The sequence below is a fragment of the Lutra lutra genome, chromosome 11 (assembly GCF_902655055.1).
Source record: "Lutra lutra chromosome 11, mLutLut1.2, whole genome shotgun sequence".
NCBI classification, from domain to species: Eukaryota; Metazoa; Chordata; class Mammalia; order Carnivora; family Mustelidae; genus Lutra; species Lutra lutra.
Window position 1 is genome coordinate 26,559,061 of NC_062288.1, and position 23,077 is coordinate 26,582,137.

The following is a 23,077-nucleotide window of genomic DNA, read 5'->3' on the forward strand; positions in this document are numbered from 1 at the left end:
TTCATCACATATGCCAACAGCCTGGTGTAGGATGATATCTCACACAATTAAGAGCCTACATGAGGGTTACTCTTGAGAACAGTGTGAACAACCTAGTGTGCTGGGAGGTTTTGGAGTATCTGGACGGTGAATTGCCCTGTGGTTCCAGTGGGAGAATGTGATTAGCTTGCTTGAATAATTCCATTTGCTAGTAGAGAATTGAAATTTGTTAGGCAGGAGCAGGAAATTTGCCTGGTATATTTGATAAATAGAGATCTTATCCACAGGAGGACAATGGGGAAGGAAAATTGAAGTTAGACCACATTCAAGGTGGGACTTACTACCTGGACTCAATTTTAGTTAGGCCTTACACTATAGTTATAAAGAGTTGTTTTCTAAAAGGTAACATAATAAATTAAAAAACTAAAAATAAATAAATGATAGATGATAGCTAGATAGATAGAAGGTAGATACCTGAGGTGATGGATGTGTTAATTAACTCCATGGGGAAATCCTTTCACATTATATAACAAATAATCATGTATACTTTAAATATTTTAAAATTTAGTCAACTGTGCTACAAAAAAAAAAAAAAACTCAAAAAGAAAAAAGCAGTTTTTTAGGGGAAATTTCCTGTGGCCCTTCCTAAAGGATAAGAATATTTGTAGGCTTCAGCCAAATTCTTAGAGCTCCATTCACATTAGTGTTCCCCAAATTTTGAGTCTTCTATTACCCTTTCCAAGGCCCTGATCATTAGGGTAAATTATTAGCTATTATCCTAGTGTAGATACTAATCTTAAGTCATGACTTTACAGATGAAGTGGAAATGAAGGGATAGTGCTAATTGTCTTATATACAAGGAGTATTCCTTTTCTTTTTTTTTTTTTTTTTTTGAAGATTTTATTTATTTGACAGAGATCACAAGTAGGCTGAGAGGCAGGCAGAGAGAGGGGGAAGCAGGCTTCCCACTGAGCAGAGAGCCCAGTGCAGGGCTCGATCCCAGGCCCCTGAGATCACGACCCGAACTGAAGGCAGAGACTTTACCCACTGAGCCACCCAGGTGCCCCTAGAAGTATTTCTTTATTCGTTTTATTTTATAACTAATCTTGAGTTGGACTTAATACTATAGACTTCCTCAGTAAGCTGGTGCTCATGAATTGCACAGAACTTTCTATAGTGGTTTTTATTGTCTCTTTCAAATGGTCATAGGAACAATCCGTGAAGACCTAGTTGGGGTGAGTAGGGGGTGGTGTGAATAGGAACACTGTGAACTTGAATACCTTGTTCATGCAACTTATTTGTGCTTTCAGAGTGTTCACTGGTCTCGTCCAACATACCACATCCTTTAAGGATGGGATGTCACAAGACACACTTGACTCCCCCAGTGGTTGAAATAGATGAATAATTCAGGACACATTATAAATTCATGTGCCATAAACACACATTTGGTTTGTGAGATGACATATTTCACTTCCTCCAAAGACTTTTTCCCCCCAAATCTTTTTGCTTCTTACTTTGTCCCTCCACCCCTGAATAAGAAAGCTAAATGTCCTTAAACAACCTACTGTGTCAACTCACAGTGTCAACTAAGAATCTAAATTTGATGCATGTATTTTGAGCTTCAGTGGATCTTCAGGTTTATAAGATTGAATAGCAGGGATGTATGCACTGATTGTAACCTAGAACATATAGAACCTTCTTTTGCTAAAGACATCAAAGTGGTAGCTGTTCAGGCTTCTCCACAAATATTTTAGAACAGCATATCCAAAACCTTCACCCCCAGTAGACAAAGAGGCTATTCAAGCATACGGTGTTTTTATTTTGGGGTAGTATTTCTTTTTTTTATGTTGGAAGTTCTGACCTATATCAGAAGTAAATACCAATGGAATCTCTTAAAATAAAAGTCCTGTGCATTTTTGTGAAGGATTTTGTCACTGTTGTCATACTGATTTCCACAGTGCTTACATTTGCCTGTACTTAAGATGCAGAATATGTCATGTTGGGAATTGGATTAGGAGAAGAGTATATTAATTATTTTTTAAGCACTCAGCAGAGATTCTATATAAAATATATACACATTAAAGGCTGATTGTTGATTGGATATATGAACAAGAATAAGGAATGGGAATAAAAATATGGTAGGAGAGTGGGGCGCCTGGGTGGCTCAGTGGGTTGAGCCGCTGCCTTCGGCTCGGGTCGTGATCTCAGGGTCCTGGGATTGAGCCCCGCGTCGGGCTCTCTGCTCAGCAGGGAGCCTGCTTCCTCCTCTCTCTCTGCCTGCCTCTCTGCCTGCTTGTGATCTCTGTCTGTCAAATAAATGAATAAAAAATTCTTTAAAAAAAATATGGTAGGGGAAATTTAAGTATAAGCTTTTGAAACAATCATGGCTCAGTTCTATTACTTGAACACATGACTATCTTAAACTATAATCTTACTTGCTGACCTGTCTCATTACCCTACTATTGTTAAGAGTAGTGAACTGGCTTAATAAAATGCTCTACATATCCATAATTTGGGATTTAATGAGTTCCTATCTTATGATTCTTGTCAAACTCTGTCACATAAAATGATATTACCTGATTTATGCTATTAATATCTATTTTATTTAGGGAAATTCATTATAGCAGATCATGCATTATAAGCCCATGTCTCAGTATTGAACACCACATTTAAACCACAGTATCACAGAATTATTTTCCCTTTAGTCAGCACCAAGAATGTGAAGGGATGGACAAGAGGAAACTAAGAGTCAAGTATGCATCTTTGTACAAACATGGGAATTTTTAAAGAAATCAACCTGTAAGCAAATTCACAGCAGGGTTAATGCCACAGGATGGAAACAGTCAACCCATAGTGTGCTCCTGGGATGTACTTCTGGGAGTATCTGGACTACTTGTTCTTGAGTTAGAGCCATTAGGTAAATTAATATAACTGATATTTAGAAAAATACCACTTCATAAAACATGTATTTTACTATTATATGTATGTATTGAATATTTGAAAATACCAAGGCTCCTAAAATTCATCTATATGGAATAGTATCAGGCAGTTATGTGCAATGAAGATGTATATTGTTTGATAGTGAGGACAAAGATGACCTTTGGAGCAGTTCTCCTCATTCACTTGTATGTACTTTCCATTCCCCACCATAAAATGTGACCTAATTCAATTTCAGGATCTTGATAATGACTGACACTGTAGTATTTGCTATATATCAAGTTTTATTTAACTCTCTTACATCTATTAACCCCTTGATTTGCAGCTATAATGTCAATACTATTAATATGTTAGTACTGTTATTCTGTTCATTTTATGGAGGCTAGAAAGGTCAAGTAAATTGCTCAGGATCACAATATGAGTACCCAGAATAGTTCAGGGAGAGATGCTAGTCACACTAAGAAGGGTGGTGATGAAACAGAGAAAAGAAGACAGATAGCCAATATAACTTAGAAGGAAAATGGTAGGTGTTGTTCAAAGTAGGATATTGGTAAGAGAAAAAGGGCATGGATTATAATAATCCTAGGTTTTGGCTTGAGAATTCTGTACATGATACTTCCATTTAGTAAGTTGAAAAGGGGGATGAAACAGTTTGATGGAAGGGGGAAAGTCAGGGTGATAGAGGATACATTATATTAAGAGTTGTTTTCCTGCATGACTCCTAAAAATAACTATTTTCCTAGGCTAGGTTCTATGAAAGACAGGCTCTGAAACAGACACTTGTATAGAAGTGGTTTATTGGGAGGTGCTCTCAGGAACAATACCTAGGAAGGAAGTAGGATTATGCAGGGAGAAAGTTGTGTCATACTGTTGCAAAAGAGATTTCAATCAATGTTGTGGGAAGCTCTCTAGCTGGGATGGCCTCTCAGAGATGGACTGAAGGAAGGCAAGTGTTTCAAGTCTTTAAAACCTCCTTGTCTGTCACTTTGAGGTGTATATGACTTAGGGCAAAGAAGCCTCCTTCACCAAAAGGTAATTTCTGGGAAGGGGCTTAGTTGTGAGGCACCGTCAACTCTTTGGGACAATGGGAAAATGAATGTCTCAGTCAGGAACATATGATCTGGTAATTGTACCATATCCTCTCCTACATCTTTAAATACTTAGGAAGAGCAGTCAAATTGGCCATCTGAGGATTTATTGGCCCTTAAAGGGGATAGAGAAGGAAAAGACAGACACAGGGGAGAAGGTCATGTGAAGACAGAGAAGAAATAAGAGGCTGCCACAAGCCAAGGGATGCCTGGAGCCACCAAAAGCTGCATGAGGCAAAGAAGGATTCTCCCCTAGAGGCTTTGGAAAGTGCTCTTCTGACACTGATTTCAGATTTCTGACTTACACAACTTTGAGAGAATAAATGTCTGTCACTGTAATTCTGAGCTGCTCATACTATATGTAATCAACTCTCTATGCCTAAGACATAAAATAAAAAGAAACTAATGTCCGATAAGAATAGTAACAAAGATTTAGACACTGCTAAGGAAAACACAGGAAGAAATTTAGTGGTTCCCTTTTGAGTTACTTAGGTTGAACTCAATAATATTGCATATTTTCATTTAATTAAAAATATGAAGGCCAAAGCACTAGTGAAGACTTTTCAATAAATTATTTTTATATACTATAAGAAAGATATACTAATAAATTTTTATAATGTATATTTAGGAATTTCCTGGAAGAGAAATACACAAAATAAGTGAGAACTTGAGTCTGCTTTTGAAACAGAATCATTCCTGGTAGGTTATAAGAAACAGAAATACGTTGAGAGAGTTGATGGAATTTGTCTTCAACGTCTGTGTTTAAAGAACTCCAGATTCATAGAGTGGTTTGGTATGAACTCAAATTCTCAATATCCCATGAAACAAATAGAGCATGGCTGGACACACCTTAGGGCTACACTCCTTCTGGATTAGAGAGAATGACTCAAACATGCTCAAATCAGCAGCAAACTAGCTTATGGTACCACATTTCAATTTAATAATTTGGTATCACCACCCTAATGATATATCTTAGAGTCGAGTGGCTCTGAGACATGACTGTTACATGGAGATTTTTAAGACATACACTGGGTGTTGAGAAACACCCACTCTAGTTTTGATAATGGAATTTTAATTTTTTAGATCATCTTAAAAAAATAGACTTCCAGGTTTAGCTTAATCATTCTCCTGGGTTTTTGGTTGAGAATTCCCCCTCATTTTCCATTCTTGCTTCATAGCATGATTAATTCTTTTAATTGACAAGGAATACAATAACATATACATGCAAACCCCATTTGTAGCATGATAGTGTCATTTTTAGAGATGTAATTTAGCTATTTTTGCTACCACTTCCTTTATATATGTGTGTGTTTCACTATACACACCACATACACATATGGCATCAAATGTGTACTTCTCTGTAACCAATAATGTAAATTTGTTAAGGCTATTTTTCAGTTTTACTGGTTTTTTTCCTATTTTATGCCATTTGAGTGTAATAACATTTCACTAAAGAAAAAGAGATTGAAATAACAAGACAGTGAAAAATTGGTGTTTTTTTTTTTTTGAAGAAACATTTCCCATTATAGTTTCTCCAAATGATGGATTATGCTATTTTAGAGACAAGTGAAATAAAAATAGGATTTGAGACTTCCTCCCTCTGCCTGTGTTGGCCAACCTAATTCTTATATAATAAATAATAATAATACAATGGGATATTACTCAGCCATCAAAAAAAAATGAAATCTTGCCATTTGCACAGACGGATGTAACTAGAGGGTATTATGATAAGTGAAATTAGTCAGAAAAAGATAAATACCATATGATTTTACTCATACATGGAATTTAAAAAACGAAACAGAGGAGCATAGGGGGAATTTAAAAAACAAAACAGAGGAGCATAGGGAAAGGGAAGGAAAAATAAAACAGATGTAATCAGAGAGGGAGGCAAATCATAAGAGACTCTTAACCATAGGAAACAAAGGGTTGCTAGAGGGGAGATGTGGGAGATGGGGTAAATGGGTGATGGGCATTAAAAAGAGAACTTGAGATAATAAGCCCTGGGTGTTATGTGCAACTAATGAATCCCCAAATTCTAAAACTAATTCTAAAACTAATTTAAAAATGGAAAAATAAAAGGAATAATTAAAAAATATTATTGAAGTACAGCTGGCATATAGTGTTGTATTAGTTTCAGGTGTATTAATTTCAGCATATTGATTCAATAATTCCACACATTACTCAGTGCTCACCACACTATGTATAGTCACCATCTGTCACCACACAAAATTATTACATTATTGGTTGTATTCGCTCTGCTGTACTTTTTAATCTCTGATTTATTTTATAACTTGAAATTTGTACCTTTTAATCTCCTTCACCTATTTCATCCCACAACCCCCGCCATCTACCTCCCCTCTGACAACCACCTTTTGTTCTCTGTACAGAAGAGTCTGTTTAGTTTTGTTGTTTTATGTTTATTTTATATTTTAGGTTCCACATAAAAGTAAAATCATACAGTATATTTATTTCTCTAACTTATTTCACTTAGTTTAATATACTCTAGGTCCATCTATGTTTTTAGAGATGTAATTTATACTCTAGGTCCATCTATGTTGCAAATATTCCATTTTGTGTGTATATATGTGCGCGTGCACACACACACACGCACACACACACCATATTTTCCTTACGCATTCATCTGTCAATGGATGTTTGGGTTGCTTTTATATCTTGGCTATTGTAAATAATGTTGCAATAACTATTGGGATGAATGTATCTTTTCAAATCAGTGTTTTTGCTTGCTTTGGGTATTATCCAGAAGGGAATTATTGGATCCTGTGGTAGTTGTGTTTTATTTTAACTTTTTGAAGAATCTCCATACTGTTGTCCTCAGTGGTTCCCACCAGCAGTGCATCAGTTCTCTTTTCTCCACATCCTTGCCAACACTTGTGATTTCCTGTCTTCTTGATACTAGTCATTTTGATAGTTGCAAGGTCATATCTCATTGATGTTTTGATTTGCATTCCCCTAATTGGTGATGTTGAAAATCTTTTCATGTGTCTTTTAGCCATCTGTACATTTCCTCTGGAAAAAGACATACTCGGGTCCTCTGCCCATTTTTAATTGGGAGTTTTTTTATGTTAAGTTGTACAAATTCTAAATGTATTGTAGATATTAACCCCTCATTGGATGTTGTTTACAAATCTCTTCTCCCATTCACTAGGTTGCCGTTTTGTGGATAGTTTCTTTTGCTATGCAAAAGATTTTTATTTTGGTGTAGTCCCAATAGTTTCTTTTGCTTCCCTGTCCCTTGCCTGAAGAGACATATTCATAAAATATGTTCTTAAGGCCCATGTCCAAGAGATTATGGACTATGTTTTCTTTAGGAGTTTCATGATTTCAGGTCTCACATTTAGGTCTTTAATCCATTTTGACTTTATTGTTGTATATGGTGTAAGAAAGTAGTATGGTTTCATTCTCTGACATAGAGCTATCCAGTTTTCCCAGTACCATTAATTGAAAAGACTGTTTTTTCCTGTTGCATGTTCTTGCCTCCTTGGTCATAGATTAACACACATAAGCATGAGTTTATTTCTGGGCCCTCTGTCCTGTTCCACTGATCTGTGTATTATTATTATTATTATTTGCACCAATACCATTCTGTTTTGATTACTGTAGCTTTGTAGAATATTTTGAAATATGGGATTAGGATATTTCCAACTTTGTTCTTCTTTTTCAAGATTGTTTTGGTTATTTGAAGTATTTTGTGGTTCTGTACCAATTTTGGAATGATTTCTTACAGTTCTTCAAAAAAATGCTATTAGTATTGTGAGAGGGATGGCATTGAATCTGTAGATTGCTTCAGGTAGTATGGTCATTTAATGATATCAGTTCTTCCAATCCATGAGCATGGTATATCTTGCCATTTGTTTCTGTCATCTTCAGTTTCTTTCATCAGTGTCTTGTAGTTTCAGAGTAAGGTCTTTGACCTACTCGGTTAAATTTATTTCTAGGTATTTTATTCTTTTTGGTGCAATTGTAAATGGAAGGAGAATAACTGTAAGAGCATATCAATATATGCATGAAAAGATTTACACTTGTTCCTGATCTTAGGGGAAAAACTGTTCTTGACCTTTGGGGAAAAATTATTTTTCACCATCAAGTATCTTAGCTGCATATTTTTGATATACAGTCTTAATTATATTGAGATATATTTCCTTTGAACCCACTTTGTTGAGAGTTTTTTTCTATCATGAATGGATGTTGCATTTTGTAAAATGTTTTTCATATGTGTATTGATATGATCATACAGTTTTTATCCTTCCTATTTTTAATGTGATATATCACATTGATTTGGGAAGCATTCTTGTAACCCTAGAATAGAATAAGTACAACTTAATCATGGTGAATGATCTTTTTCATACATTGGTGAATTATTTTGCTAATTTTTTTTTTCTTGAGAATTTTTGCATCTATGTTCATCAAAGATACTGGACTGCAGTTTTCTTTTTTAAGTGTCTGTTTGATGTTGGTATCTGGGTTGGAAAATTTCCTATTTGGTTTTTTTTTTGGATAGTTTGAGAAGAATAGGTATTATCTTTCCTTAAACGTTTGCTAGAATTCACCTATGAAGGCATCTGATCCTGCAGTTTTGTTTATTGGGAATTTTTTAATTACTGATTTAATTTCATATGTAATCTGTTCTAATTATTAAATCTTCCTGATTCAGTTCTGAGCAGGGTTTTTAAATTCTGAAGTCTACATTTTGCTTTTATGTTATAAACGAATTTTTATGGATTGTAACAGAAATATATCTGCATATTATGGCAATTTGTAGATGGAAGTATAATTTTGCTTTAGAATATCATAGAATGCTCCACAGAGGTGGCAGTTTGGACTGGGTGTTGAAGTGTAAGTAGCTTATAGGGGAGGTTAGGAGAAGTTGTAGGAATCGTTTGGGCACTAAACAAATCAATGTGTTATATTTGAAGAACTATAGGTTGTTTGGTGAAGTGTAAGATAAAATTGCAATTTTTGGCATCGGGATGGGAAGCGGAGGGAAATAAAAGGTTAGATTTAGGCATAAGTCAGTTGGTAATTGGTTTCATATATCCTCCTAAGGCATTTATATGTTAATTATTTATTTAGTTTTTTTAAAGATTTTATTTATTTATCAGAGAGAGAGAGAAAGCAAGAAACAAGCACAGGGCAAGGCAGGCAGAGGGAGAAGCAGGCTCTCCACTGAGCAAGGAGCGTGATGTGGAACTCAATCCCAGGACCCTGGGATCATGAGTTGAGCAGAAGGCAGACACTTAACTGACTGAGCCATCAAGGGGTCCCTTATATATTATTTAATAAACAGTGTGGAACCACTGAATGTTAACAAATAGAAAAGATATCATAAGAGGTAAATTTAATAAAAATAAATTAGCATGGTATATTAGATGAAAGTGGAAAAAACAATTCAAAATAGGGAAACTAGCTGGGAACCACTTAAATTGGGGAAGATATGATGAAATTTTGAAGCAAAAAAGGTAGCAGTAGGCATGAGGAATTGTAGAGAAGAAAAAGATATTTAAGAAGTAAGAAGCTTGTCAGAGTTTTGTTCTAATCTAATGACACTGAAGATTGTAGTTTAGGTGACTAGGGCTCTCTGACCAGGACTTTAAAAATGCAGAATCAAAAAGGAGGGGCATATATTGAGAAAAAACAATTATTTTCTTGGAATATGTTTAAGACATCTAGGAATGAATATCCAGTGGCAATTTTGGAAATCTGGACCATAGAATATACAAAGACACGTTTTTAATGAAATGAGAGTAGTAAAAGTTTTAAAGTGAGATAAGTATAGAACTAAAGATGAGACCCTACAAATACCAATATTTGTGAGTTAGAAGGTCTTGAGAAAGAGTAGAAAGAGGAAGAGAGTGAACAGGAACACAGTGGAGCTCTGGAACCCAGAGAGGTCTTGAGTTTTCAGAAGATAGAAGATGACAGGAAGAATGCATGGAGATTGGACTATCATCAGAAACAGTTTTAGAGGAGAGGTAGAGGTGAAATTTCAGGAGATTGGAACTGAGATGAAACTGGAACTAAAAATGGTAGTATATCAAGTGATAATTAAGCACAGACCAAATTCAAGAAGATTTACAATAAGAGAAAAAGAAGAAAAACATAGGAGATGCATTTTTCTTCAGAGGGACTTGAGTATGTGTCCATCAGTGCAACAGGGTTCCTTCTTGCACAACCCACACTGTTATCTGGAGTCAATTTCTCCTAAAACTAATAATGTCACCATCTGCCTCACCATAACATTGATGTCTGCAGTGGTTCCCGATGTCTAATTTTTATTCTCTTTTTAAATTTGAAATACATTTGATATATAACATTGTGTAAATTTATGGTATACAGCATGTTAATTAGATACATTTATATATTATAATATGATTCCCATTGTATCAATAATTAGTACCTCTGTCACATTACATCATTATCTTTGCAGTGGTTGGAATAAAGTTCTAGTCTCATAGGAATTTTTATGATTATAGTACAATATTGTCTATATTTACTATCTTATGCATTTATCTTTAAGACCTATTTGTTACTTTATTATAGGTTTGTACTCTTAAAAAACACCTGTCTTATGTCCCCACTCCCAACTCCTATAACCACCATTTTATTTTCTGTTCTTAAATTTTGGCATTTTTAGATTCCACATATAAGTGACATCCTAGAATTCTTGTTTTTCTCTGTCTGACTTCTTGTACTTAGCATAATGTACTCAAGGTTTATCCATGTTGTCACAAATGGCAGGATGTCCTTTTTTCTCACAGTGAAATAATATCCCATTGTATATACAGCTGACCCTTGAATAATGTGGGAATAGAGTGTTAAACCCCCAGGCAGCTGAAAATCTGTGTGTAACCTTTGACTCTCCAGAAGAGTCTGTTGTCAAGCACAAAGCCTAACCAAACACATAACACATAACAGTCAACACATATTTTATATTTTATATCTATTACATACTGTATTCCTAGAATAAAGTAAACTAGAGAAAAAAAGTTAAGGTAATATGAAGAAGAGAAAATTAAATTTACAGTATTACATTGTATTTATATTTAAAAAATGACTTTAAAGTAAACCCATGCAGTTCAATTCATGTTATTCAATAGGGCCATCTGTATATAACACATCTTTATTTATCCACTGAAGGACACTTAGGTTTTTTCCATATCCTGGATATTATGAATAATGCTGCAGGAAACATGGGGGTGCATATATCTCTAAGTGGCCTGTCTTTGTTTCCTTTGGGTATATACCCAGAAATGGAATTGCTGGATCATATGGGAGATCTATTCTTAATATTTTGAGGAACCTCTGTATTTTCCATAGTGGCTGAACCAATTTACATTGTGCCTAACAGTGCATGAGGGTTCCCTCTTCTCCACATCTTTGCCAACACTTAACTCCTGCTTCTTGATAATAGCCATTCTAAAAGGTGTGAGTTATCTCTTGTGGTTTTGATATGCATTTTCTTAATGGTAAGTGATGTTGAGCATCTTTTCATGTACCTGTTTGCCATTTTGATGTCTTCTTTGGAAAAGTGTCTATTTAGTTTCTCTGCCCATTTTAAAATTAGATTTTAAAAACATATACTTGTTTGTTTGTTGCTTGCTTGCTATTGATTTGTATGAGTTCTTTATATATTTGGGATATTAAGTTTGTCTGATAAAGGATTTGCAAAACTTTTCTCCCATTCAGTAGGTTAACTTCATTTTATCGTTTCTGCCATGCAAAACGTTTGTTTTTTTTTTTTTAAGATTTTATTTATTTATTTGACAGACAGAGATCACAAGTAGGCAGAGAGGCAGGCAGAGAGAGAGAGGAAGAAGCAGGCTCCCTGCAGAGCGGAGAGCGGGATGTGGGGCTCGATCCCAAGACACTGGGATCATGACCTGAGCCGAAGGCAGAGGCTTTAACCCACTGCGCCACCCAGGTGCCCCCATGCAAAACGTTTTATGTTTGATATAGTTTCATGTGTTCATTTTTGCTTTTGTTTGTGCTTTTACTGTCAATTGTAACAAATCATGCTGAGACCAATGGTGAGGAGATTCGTTCCTAAATTTTCTTCATAGTACCAGATGTTATGTTTAAGTCTTTTTTTTTTTTTTAAGATTTTATTTATTTATTTGACAGAGGGAGAGACACAGTAAGAGTGGGAACACAAGCTGGGAGAGTGGGAGAGGGAGAGGCAGGCATCTTGCCAAGCAGGGAGCCCAATTCGGGGCTCAATCCCAGGATCCTGGGATCATGACCTGAGCCTAAGGAATATACTTAATGACTGAGCCACCCATGCACCCCTGTTTAAGTCTTTAATTGATTTCAAGTTAATTGTTGTGGGTGGTGTAAGATAGGTGTATAATTTTATTGTTTTTGCCTGTATTCAGTTTTCCCCAAATCATTTTTTGAAGTGACTATCTTTTCCACATTAGGTGTTCTTGGCTCCCTTGTTGAATATTAGTTGACCATACATGCATGGGTTTAGTTCCAGATTCTCTATTTTGTTCTCTTGGTCTATGTGTCTATTTTTGTGTCAGTATTATACTTTTTTTTTCTTTAGATTTATTTGAGAGAGAGAGAGAATGCACACATGAGTGAGGGGAGGGGCAGAGGGAGAGGGAGCATGGAGCCTGACATGGGGCTTGATCCTAGACCCCAGAGATCATGACCTGAGCGGAAATTGAGAGTCCACTACTTAATTGACTGAACTATCCAAGCGCCCCCTCCCATACTATTATTTTTAATTGTAGATTTATAATTGAGTCTGAAATTAGGGAGTGTGATATCTCTACCCATATTCTTTTCATCAGGATTTTTTTGGCTATGTGGGGTCTTTAGCAGTTTTATACAGGGTTTAGCATTCTGTTGTCCTATTTATGTGAAGCATTCCATTGTGATTTTGATGGGGATTGTGTTGAATCTATAGATGTCTTTGGGTACTATGGACATTTTAACAATATTCTTTTAATCCATGGGCACAGTATGTCTTTCCATTTGTTTGTGCTTCCTTTGATTTCTCTCAGCACAATCTTGGTTTTTTTTGTACAGTTCTGTCACTTCCTTGGTGAAAGTTTCTCCTAGATATTTTCAGTACTTTTATGAATGGAATAGTTTATTTCATTTTCAGATGTTTCATTAGCTGTGTAGAGACAAGCAACCAATTCTGTATGTTAATTTTACATCCTGCGACCTTACTAAAGTCATGGATTAGTTGCAAGAGTTTTTGTGGAGTCTTGGGGATTGTCTATGTACAAAATCATATCCTCTGAAAATAGAGGTACTTTTACCTCTTCTTTTCCAATTTTGATACCTTTTCCTTTTCTTACCTAATTGCTCTAGCTAGGATTTCCAGTACTATGGTGAGAGTGGACATTTTAATTCCTGATCTTAGAATAAAAGCTTTCCCAATTTTTCTCCATCCAGTATAATTTTAGCTATGGGTTTGTAATTTATGGCCTTTATAATGTTGAAGTTTCTTCCTTCTATACCTTATAAATCAAGGGTTTTTTTTTATCATGGAATATATTACATTTTGTCAAATGCTTTTTTGGCATCTGTTGAGATGAGAGTATGATTTTTATCTTTCATTGTATTAATGTAATGTGTTACTTTTATTGACTTGTGTATGTTGAAGTATCCTTGCATCCCAGGGATAAATCCCACTTGGTCATGGTGTATAGTGCCTTTAATGTCTTACATTCAGTTTGCTATTTATTTTAGGAATTCTTGCACCTACATTAGGGATAATGTTTTGTTTAATTATTTCTGAGATTTGGATGAAGATACTAAGGACAGTTTGGATCTTCCATTTAAACCAGTGCTGTTTGCATCAGGCCCTGTTCTCCCCTTTGTCATCACTTCTTTAATTACCAAGATCTTTTATTGCAAGTTGTTTTTTTAGATTTAGTAATATGTTTCTTTCTTTCTTTCTTTTTTTTTTTTTGGATGAATGCTCTCCCTATGCTCTCCTATAGCTTGTGTTGTATTTGTATTTCTCATCATTGTCATCATTGTATCCCTAGTACTCAGAAGAATAACTGATTTGAAGTTCTGGCAGTATTCCTCACAACCTAGGAATCCTCTTGATAACAAATTTTTCTTGTTTATTTTATTTTATTTTTTGATGTTTCAAGTTGTATTTAAGTTTTAGTTAACATCTAGTGTAACAGTAGTTTAAGGAGAATTTAGTGATTCAACACTTGCATGTAACACCCAGTGGTCATCACAACAAGTGCCCTCCTTTATGCCCCCTCACCCATTCAGCCCATCCCACACCCAACTCCTTCCACTCCAGCAATCCTCAGTTGATGCCAAGATTTTCTAAGGCTGATATCATCACCATCAGACTGAGTTACTCAGATAAGAAATAAAGGCATGAACGACTATTAGTAACTATTATCATTGTTTTTATGTACAAATATTTGTGGACTCAGTAGTGTAAATTAGACTGACAGAAAAGAGAAGGAGATGATAAAACATGCCCAAATTGGGGACCTGGGATGTGGACCCAGGCAGTCTGATGCCTGGAATCTCTACCATGTATCACCTGGCCCCTTTCCTCAGTCAGATATTTTTGAGATTCTGTGGATTAAGATGGATAGGTAGTCTGAAATCAAAATACTCCTCATATAAGTGAGTTTTTTAAAGGCTCGATTAGCTTTTTATTAAGGAATAGCCATTATTAAATATGTATGGAATCTGGATTGTCAAGTAATGTAATTTTTTTTTCCAACTTGCAGTATCATTTGCTGTAAGAATGAGAGAGATTGGCAAAGTTCTTTAATACTATTTATAGAAAACCTGTAGTTCAACTCTATGAAACATTTGATATCCTTAATGTGACTTAAAAGGGAATAGAATCTCCTATAGTACGAATTGTTCTAATAGTGGATCTTGATTATCAGTCATAATTGATGAGAACTTAACTGATTACCCTATGTACGGCTATAGAACTTGGATTCAAAGAAAAAAATCAAACATTAAGTACAGTCTTCAGAGCACCTGGGCGTTTCAGTCAATTAAGCATCTGCCTTCCGCTCAGGTTATGATCCCGGGATCCTGGGATGGAGCCCCACGTTAGGTTCCCTGCTCAGTGGGGAGTCTGCTTCCTCTTCTGCCCCTCCCCCTGCTCATGCACATGTACTCTCTCCCTCTCTCTCAAATCTTAAAAAAAGAAAAAGTATAATCCTCAAAAATATTGCACTTGAGCTAAGTTCATAGGGGGTGTTTCAAAACACATGTTCAAAAAAGGGGGTTATTTAAAATTGAACAAATAACTTGCATCTAAATAGGGTTTCATAAAGTATGATTCAGAAATTACCTACATCAGAATTGTCACATTTGCAGTCTAACATGCCCATAGCAGGGTAATTCTGGCCACACAGTGAAAATACCAGAGATTCTGAATTTGAGTAGGTTCTGGGTATTAATCAGTGTTTAAGCCAAACCAAAACAGATCAAGAAAACCTCCAATAAGAGTTTTAAAAATGATTTAGTGTTGAGAATCATCCTGGTGTATATATTGTTAGGTGGCAGAGACCCTTTCTTTTTTGTTTATCATCAGCAAAGTACAGATGCTCATACAATGAATTCAGTCTTATTACTCCAAAGTTCAGTCTCTCATTTGCTCCTCTGGACTTGTCCTGCCTATCTCAATCCTGCCTCTAGTAGTCTCCTATGTTCCCTACCTTGGGGGAACAACTCCCCACATTTAAACATTAGAATGCTGGGACTCATTGTGAATTTTGTTTTTGGATTATAACAGGTGAATCATGGAATCCTCTCCTTTCTCCCCTTCTAAATATTGCTAAAATCAGTCCATTTTTATCCATCAAGTTTCCTGTGCTAATCAACAAGTTTCTCATCTTGACAGTAGTCTCAACTAGTCTCCTTTCTATAAATGTTCTTCTACCAGTAATCCACATTTCATCCAGAATGGTTTTCTTGAAATGCAAATCTGATCATACTGTTCTCTGCTTAGAAGTTGCCAGCAGTTTCCAAATGCCTAACACCCCTCCACCTCCATCCTGCTGTCATGTGTTCTAGGGAGGACTCCAGTCTCTGGCCCTTTTCTCTAAAGACTCATCACCCACACCTTAAGCCATCCTGAGCCTCATATTCAGCTACCTCTACTGCCTTGAATGCACTTCTCAGTGTTCACACTTTGCTCTCTTTGTGACAGTACCACAAGGTGCCTGGGTGGTTCAGTCATTAAGCATTTGCCTTCAGCTCAGGTCATGATTCCGGGGTCCTGGGATGGATCCCCAAGTCAGGTGGGGAGCCTGCTTCTCCCTCTCCACTCCCCCTGTTTGTGTTCCCTCTCCAGGCTGTCTCTCTCTCTCTGTCAAATCAATAAAATTTTTTTAAAAATGTTAAAATGAAAAAAAAAAAAAAAAACGGTACTGTGACCACCTTTCCTCAACTTGAAATCATGGCAGGATTCTCTGGCCAGCTTTTTCTCTCTGGGTTATTTTACTGTCAGCTCCCATAGTTCCATTTATTTCTTATATCCTAGCAATGTCCTCAAACTATTGTCAGTACTTAGAAATTTTCAATATTCCCAGCCAATAGTAGTTCTATAAGGGAGGGGACTGTTTTTGTTATTGTAATCTATGTAAGGTTCTATTTCTAACACTTCGGTTGAAAAATGAGTAAAGTTTCAAATGGCAAATCATGAAAATAATTAGGGTCTTAAAAGATCCAGCCCAAAATGATGACTGTGATGATCAGGAAGATGATTGGGATAACAACCCGTAATCCTAATGGATGGCCTTGTTGAGTGCTTACACTGTGCTGGGCCTTATGCTAAGTGCTTTATGGTAATTATTGTATCATTTAGTCCTCATGGCGACCCTGTATTTTTTAATGTATTAATAACAATTTATAGTCAGATGTTTGAGTCTAGGTTTATACTTTAAAGTATTAATGGTGGAATTAGAAAAACCACCTAATCTATCATTACAATAAAGGTGTTGAAGATGTGTTATGTTAAATTTAGCGCATTTGACAGTGATATATGCTAAGAGCTTATGGATTTTTCATAATAGATAGGAACCTGTGACCTTAACTACTAATTGTGGCAAATTATATTGGTTTCCCAATTATGGTAGGGATAGTAGATTTCCTCCTTAAACATATTTATTTTAAAAAAGTAGAGTTGGGATAAAGGGCTGCCTTTCGGCTCAGGTCATGATTCCAGGGTCCTTGGATAGAGTCCCACATCCAGTTCCTTGCTCAGCAGGGAGCCTGCTTCTCCCTCTGTCTGACACTCCCCCTCCTTCTGCTCTCTTTCTCTGACAAATAAATAAAAATTTTTAAAATGTCCATTAAAAAAATTAAAATAAACAGCATTATTGATGTATACCAGTTTATGGAAAATGATGTAGGAGCTCTATGAATAATTCCACTTTAAGTTACAAAGCCTTTGACTATTAAGAAATGCCCAATACCTTGAGGCAGGGCACTGGGGGGATGGGGTAACTGGGTGATGGGCATTAGGGAGGGCACATGATGTAATGAGCATTGGGTATTATATGCAAGTGATGAATCACTGATCTCTAACTCTGAAACTAATGACACACTATATGTTAGTTGATTGATTATAAACAAAAATATGTAATACCTTGAATTTATTAGGACCTCATACCAGTAATTTAAATTTTCCAGTGGTAGTAGCCCAAAAGTAAAGTTCAGGGATAATAAGCCTTTCAGATCTAAAATTTTAAGGCCCCCTTGAGTATTGAGTCCCAGTTGAGTTGAACTTCAGAAGAGACTGTGGATGTGCGAAGGAGTTGAATCCTAGGTTTACAGCTCGGAGAATAAGGATAAGAGGCAAAAATGGATGTTTAATTTTTGTTTTAAATAGAGGTGTTCTCATTGTGTTTGCAGGCAGAAAGTAGTAAGCCTGCAGAAAGAGACTGAATGTGCTTGAGGAAGGAGAATTGATGAAGCAAGATCCCAAGGGAAGAGGTGGAGATGGGTTCAAGATGATTGATAGAGGAAATGAGGGTGTCTGGGGAGGAGGATTGATTGAGGAGATAAATTGGTACAAAATGAAGCCAGATGTTCAAAAACAAATGTTATCCACCTTACACTTTTATGTAGGCTTTTTTCCTGCTAAAATGCCTTGATCAGAAACTGGAGGTTGGCCCTTCCAATAATCACCGTCATTGGTACTCACATCTTGCCTTCTTCCCACGTGTAGTAATTTGTGTTCTCTTATGAGAGTCCATGGAAAGAAAAGCAGGCCTACATTATACTAGATTCCACATGGTATCAGGCTCATTTATTTATTAGGTGAGCATATGAGGGCAGCATATGAGGGTATAAATGTAAAAGAAACATAACTGGTTTTGTTTTGTTTGTTTTCTCTTTTTCCTTAATTCTTGACACTAGACCTCACTCCTCCAGCAGCTGATAGCTATAATGTAACTAGGAGAGATATTAAAAAAGTCAGATGTATAATAGATATACACGCTTCATTAGTTCTAACTTGTCTCTTTTAAAATATTTTCCCAAGGTTTTAAAGGAACATGGAAACAATATTTTTATTTCTGCTGTTTTTTTTATTTTTGTTTTTGTTTTTAAACAACAGAAGCCCAAAGTCTGAATTAAGAACTTCCTAAATACCTTGATGGCAAAAGCCATATGTAAAGGGTCAGAGCGAGAAAAGGAGTTACAAGCACTTTTGTTTGTGAGTTGAGGTTTGCAATAGTAAAAGCACTTTCCTAATCCCAAGTTCTATTTCACTATCTTGAATGGTCTCCACAGGAAGGACTGACAGTAATATATTTATAACTTCTGTCTCTTTCAACTGGATTTCATGTAATTAAGTAATCCAAACTGGTGACTTTAAATGATAAACTTTTATTCTGAATATACTGTTTTTGCACAAGATTTAACACAACATTTTCTGGGATTATAAATATTTTTATAACAGTATTATACAAATTTTTACAAAATTTTTTTTATCAGGCTAGTTAATTTCCACAAAAGTGTCAAGAGAACATAATAAAGGGGAGAAAAGATCTTTTGTTCACAAAGCCAGTTGGTCTTTTGCATGGATGCACACTGAGCATTTCAATAAAAGTATCCCTAAAAAGCATGATCCAACAATCATACGGCACAACAAAAAAGACAGCTTTGTCAGGTCACACTGTAAACTCAGCTGGCATCTATACAAGACAGTATCCCATTAGTCTCAGTGGAATTTCTTTGAGTTGATTATGTGAACTAGAAATAAGGTAGAGGAAACTCTTGGTAAGGGTTGTCTGAGTCTTTGAAATTCTGGAATTTATTCAACACTTGATACTTCCATTGTATTGATTTGTTCTTTATAGAAGTGTACACGAAATATTAGCAATATTAATATTCTGCTAATGGGAAAACAACACGAGTTCTAGATGGTAATAAAATATTTTAAGTTGGGGGCAAGTGAAATCATCATTCTATTCTACACTTGAAAAAAATCACAGCGCTCACTTTGTTTCACAAGGTCAAACTGTTCACCGCTAGATATTTTAATGTCAACTAACAATGGAATAGTTCAGTTTAAAATTAAGACACAGAATTTAAGCTTTGGTGGAGAGAAAGATTTAAATGAGACATAAAATAGAAGAGAGCATCAAATAAGCAAGTAACACTTGGGTTGCAAAGGTCACTTAAAAGGGATACTGCCTATTTGAACCCAGTAAGGCCAGTTTTAAAGTTAATAAAAGGAATATTCTAGGAAAACTAACAAATGGCAGCAACACTGTTTTGTTTTGTGTTTTTTTTTCCCCCCAAGTAAAGCAATAACACCTCAAGCATTAGAAACATGAAAAAAGATCATACTAAAATCTTATAGGCCCAGGACCTAAAAATCTCTTCAATCAAACTTGCTAACTATGTCATGTTAAAAATCTGTTACAAATATGGACCACGATTGGTGTTTGGCAGTAATGCTGGTTGTTCAAATGAAGAAAATATAAAGAAACCATTAATGTTAAAGTCATTCCTGTTACTCAACACCAACGTTAAGACTTTACTTTGATTTTGTTCTAACGACAAACTACATTAAACTGGATGAATAGAGCAAAAGTGAAAGAAGCCGAAGAGTTTAAAAGCTTTTTTTCTTGATCATTTAGTCTTTGAAATCAGTATTTATGACAGGCTATATAATTTGAGTTCTTGTCAAGAATTAGAACTCAGACAAAAAAATCCTAAATTAGACAATTTGATGGGATGAGTATTACTGTCTTTGAAAAAAATGCTAAAAGTATCAAGACTCATATGAGTGAGGCATGAGAACAGTTTTTAGTCAGAAAGCACGTTCTTACCCAATTTATCATCAAGTACGTGGTTCTCATATATAGGTTTATTTTATAACAGAAAAGCAAGGATCAAGCAAGACTCGTGCATGTAAATCTATTTTGATGGCAAATGGAACCAATAGGACCCTGCCAAGAGATGCCAAGTTCAACTGTGATTAATGCAACAGTAATGTAGATGATGAAAACACTATTTCAATGACATTAGCCATGAAAATATATTTAATAGATTTTAAAGATAATTTTAAGGTAGTTTGTTGTATGCTGGAAGCAATTCAGTTGTTTTAATGTGCGTCATAGATACACATGAACTAACATAATTTTATATTTTGATATCCCCTTCTCAACACTTTCATGATTTAAAATAGTCTAGCAAAAGTTAACAATAAGTTTTAAATATGTAATCAACAAACAACATGATTGAAACATAGTGTCACTAGAGTGAGAAGTTTCATTTTTTTTTTTAATCACTTTGGTGTTTTCTAAAACGTCAATACCAGTTACAAATGAGACTACAAAATTACAACAATGCGTTAGAAATGGTAACTGACGTCAACTCTTAGAACAATAGCTGGCAAAGTGATTCCATTCCCACCCACTCCCATTTTTAAATAAAAAATAGTTTAAATAAGGAAATATACACAAAAGGTTCCTAGGGCATATTGGTGGTGGGAGGGAATTACGAATGTCTGCAAAGCTAAAAACAAAACAAACGTATTTTAAACTATGCTAAAGACTTGGTTATGTCTTTGATACACGGAGCATCTTAAAGCATGCTGGATAATGTTAATAAGGTATTGAGTTAAAAATAATGTATAAGAAAATGTCCAGCATAGACACACACCAATATTTGGCATGTTCAAAATAAGAACAAAAGTATTTCACCATAAAAAATATTTGTATACTTCCAGCCTTCGGCAGAATTACTCATTTGGAACTAGAATTACACATTCGTTGTTTTTACCCTTTCTTCAAACACTGATGACTCCTAAAAATTATTTTTAAAAGCATAAATAATAATCTACCATATTACTCTATATTGAAGTACCCGGTTTACTACACTAATCATTTTCACCGGTGAGGCTGTAGAAAAACAATTTTGAGTATTCACAATCAAGTATTCATGTGCATACATACAGATTCAAGGTTTCCTATTTGTTCAGATTATTATAAAACCGTCATCAAACTGCATGGAATCTTGGTCACGTGATCGTATCTACCTTTTACAACGGCGGGGAGAAAAGCAGCAGCGGTGGAAATGTCTGGAGCATATGTGCTTCTATTCAAACGAACAAAGAGGAAACCTAGTGTGAATCTTCATTGAGAACATATATGTACTCTTCAAAAAATAAATGTGTCAAATCTGATTTATGTACTTAAAATATCTGTACATAGGTTTTTCAGGCAAAAGCATGAGTCTGTATAAAATCCATTAATTCCCATTTCACCATTTACCTACCCCAGTCATTCAGCATTGACATTGCACAGTATATTCAGAGTAATTTAACGACATTTTAAAGGATGACTTAAGTGCATTACACTGTAAGGTTCAGAGTCTTACATAACAATAATGTCACTCAGTTAACTTTTCAAAGGACTATACTCTACAGTAAGAGAAAAACAAACCAAAAGTTAAAATAGCAGCAGCATCATGCAAAATACCCTTGGTAACCAAAGTTCATTTATCACAAGAAAAGACGTTTTCCCCTCCCCCCAACAAGCTTCTCTTAGAGCATTTTGAATTATTTGGCTAGCACTACATAACTTTACTGTGAACAAAAGAAACATTACATCGAAGCATTAAGGGCCTACATTTATGAGGAAATATGTCACGTGTTCAAATTGCATCTTCAAGCACCTTTAGTTTAATAGTTTCTTAGTTATTATTTTCAAACATCAATTCATTACCCCAGCAAAACTTAATTGGTCATCACTTGTGTTCTGTTTTTGGCAGAGAAGCCATTCTTCATAAGGCATTTTATTTATGGCAAATTTCTTTTTGTAGGAAATTAGCCATTATTTCTATTTCAACAGATTACATCCATCTCTCCCTATTTCATTTTTCAATAATAACTACTCAAAGCAAGAAATAATTTTTTAAAAGAATACGTGAAGGCAAAAATAACTCCCTTTTTTTTTTTTTTTTTCCCTCTAGAGATTTTCTTGGTAAAAGAACAAGAATTGCAGCAGGTCAAAATTCCAGGTCAAGGTCAAGACAATTTGTAGGATTCATAAACAGTATGGGGAGCCCTTTTACATATAATCACCAACAACGCAAACAATGAACTCTCCAATTTTCCAATAGAGCATGTATAGAATTTTGCTTTGATGTTATACATAGATGATGCAGCATTCACACAAGTTTAAGGATCTGAGACCCTGACATGCAGCCAGTGGGGGCCATATGAGTCTGCGCCTTAGATTTAGCGATGGTATGGGCCCAGCTAGTGTTCTGCTCATTCCACAGTTGACCCTATTTGAACGCAACTGAGGGCTCATGTTTTGGCAGGGTCCGGAGTTTAATTATGCAGACTGAGTTTTAGAAGGTCATAACTGGCAGTGTCTACTGCCAGATAAAAGCCAAAGTAGAACAAACTGGACTCCGATGATGGACCACAGGGAGGGATTCAATCCAGAAACACCACCACAGTCAGTAAAATCCTCCTGTTGTAAAGAAAAGGAGAAAGAAAAATCCTGAAGAAATCCTTAGTAAGCCATTTTTCAGAGCACCCATGTTTAGTCCACTTCTGAACTCACCTGATA

The 23,077-nt window shown here is 35.5% G+C and overlaps 1 protein-coding gene across 8 annotated transcripts in view; it reads right to left on the reverse strand.

The window, feature by feature from the left end:
• Nucleotides 1-18,852: 18,852 nt before the first annotated feature.
• The window catches only part of CACNA2D1 (calcium voltage-gated channel auxiliary subunit alpha2delta 1), a 506,784-nt gene continuing 502,559 nt past the window's right edge, over nucleotides 18,853-23,077 (reverse strand). For all 8 annotated transcript variants that reach the window (XM_047694238.1, XM_047694237.1, XM_047694235.1 and 5 more), the window contains one exon: nucleotides 18,853-22,978. In XM_047694238.1, coding sequence (XP_047550194.1) covers nucleotides 22,862-22,978 — 117 coding nt within the window. In that variant the 3' untranslated portion in view covers nucleotides 18,853-22,861. The remainder of the gene's footprint in view (nucleotides 22,979-23,077) is intronic.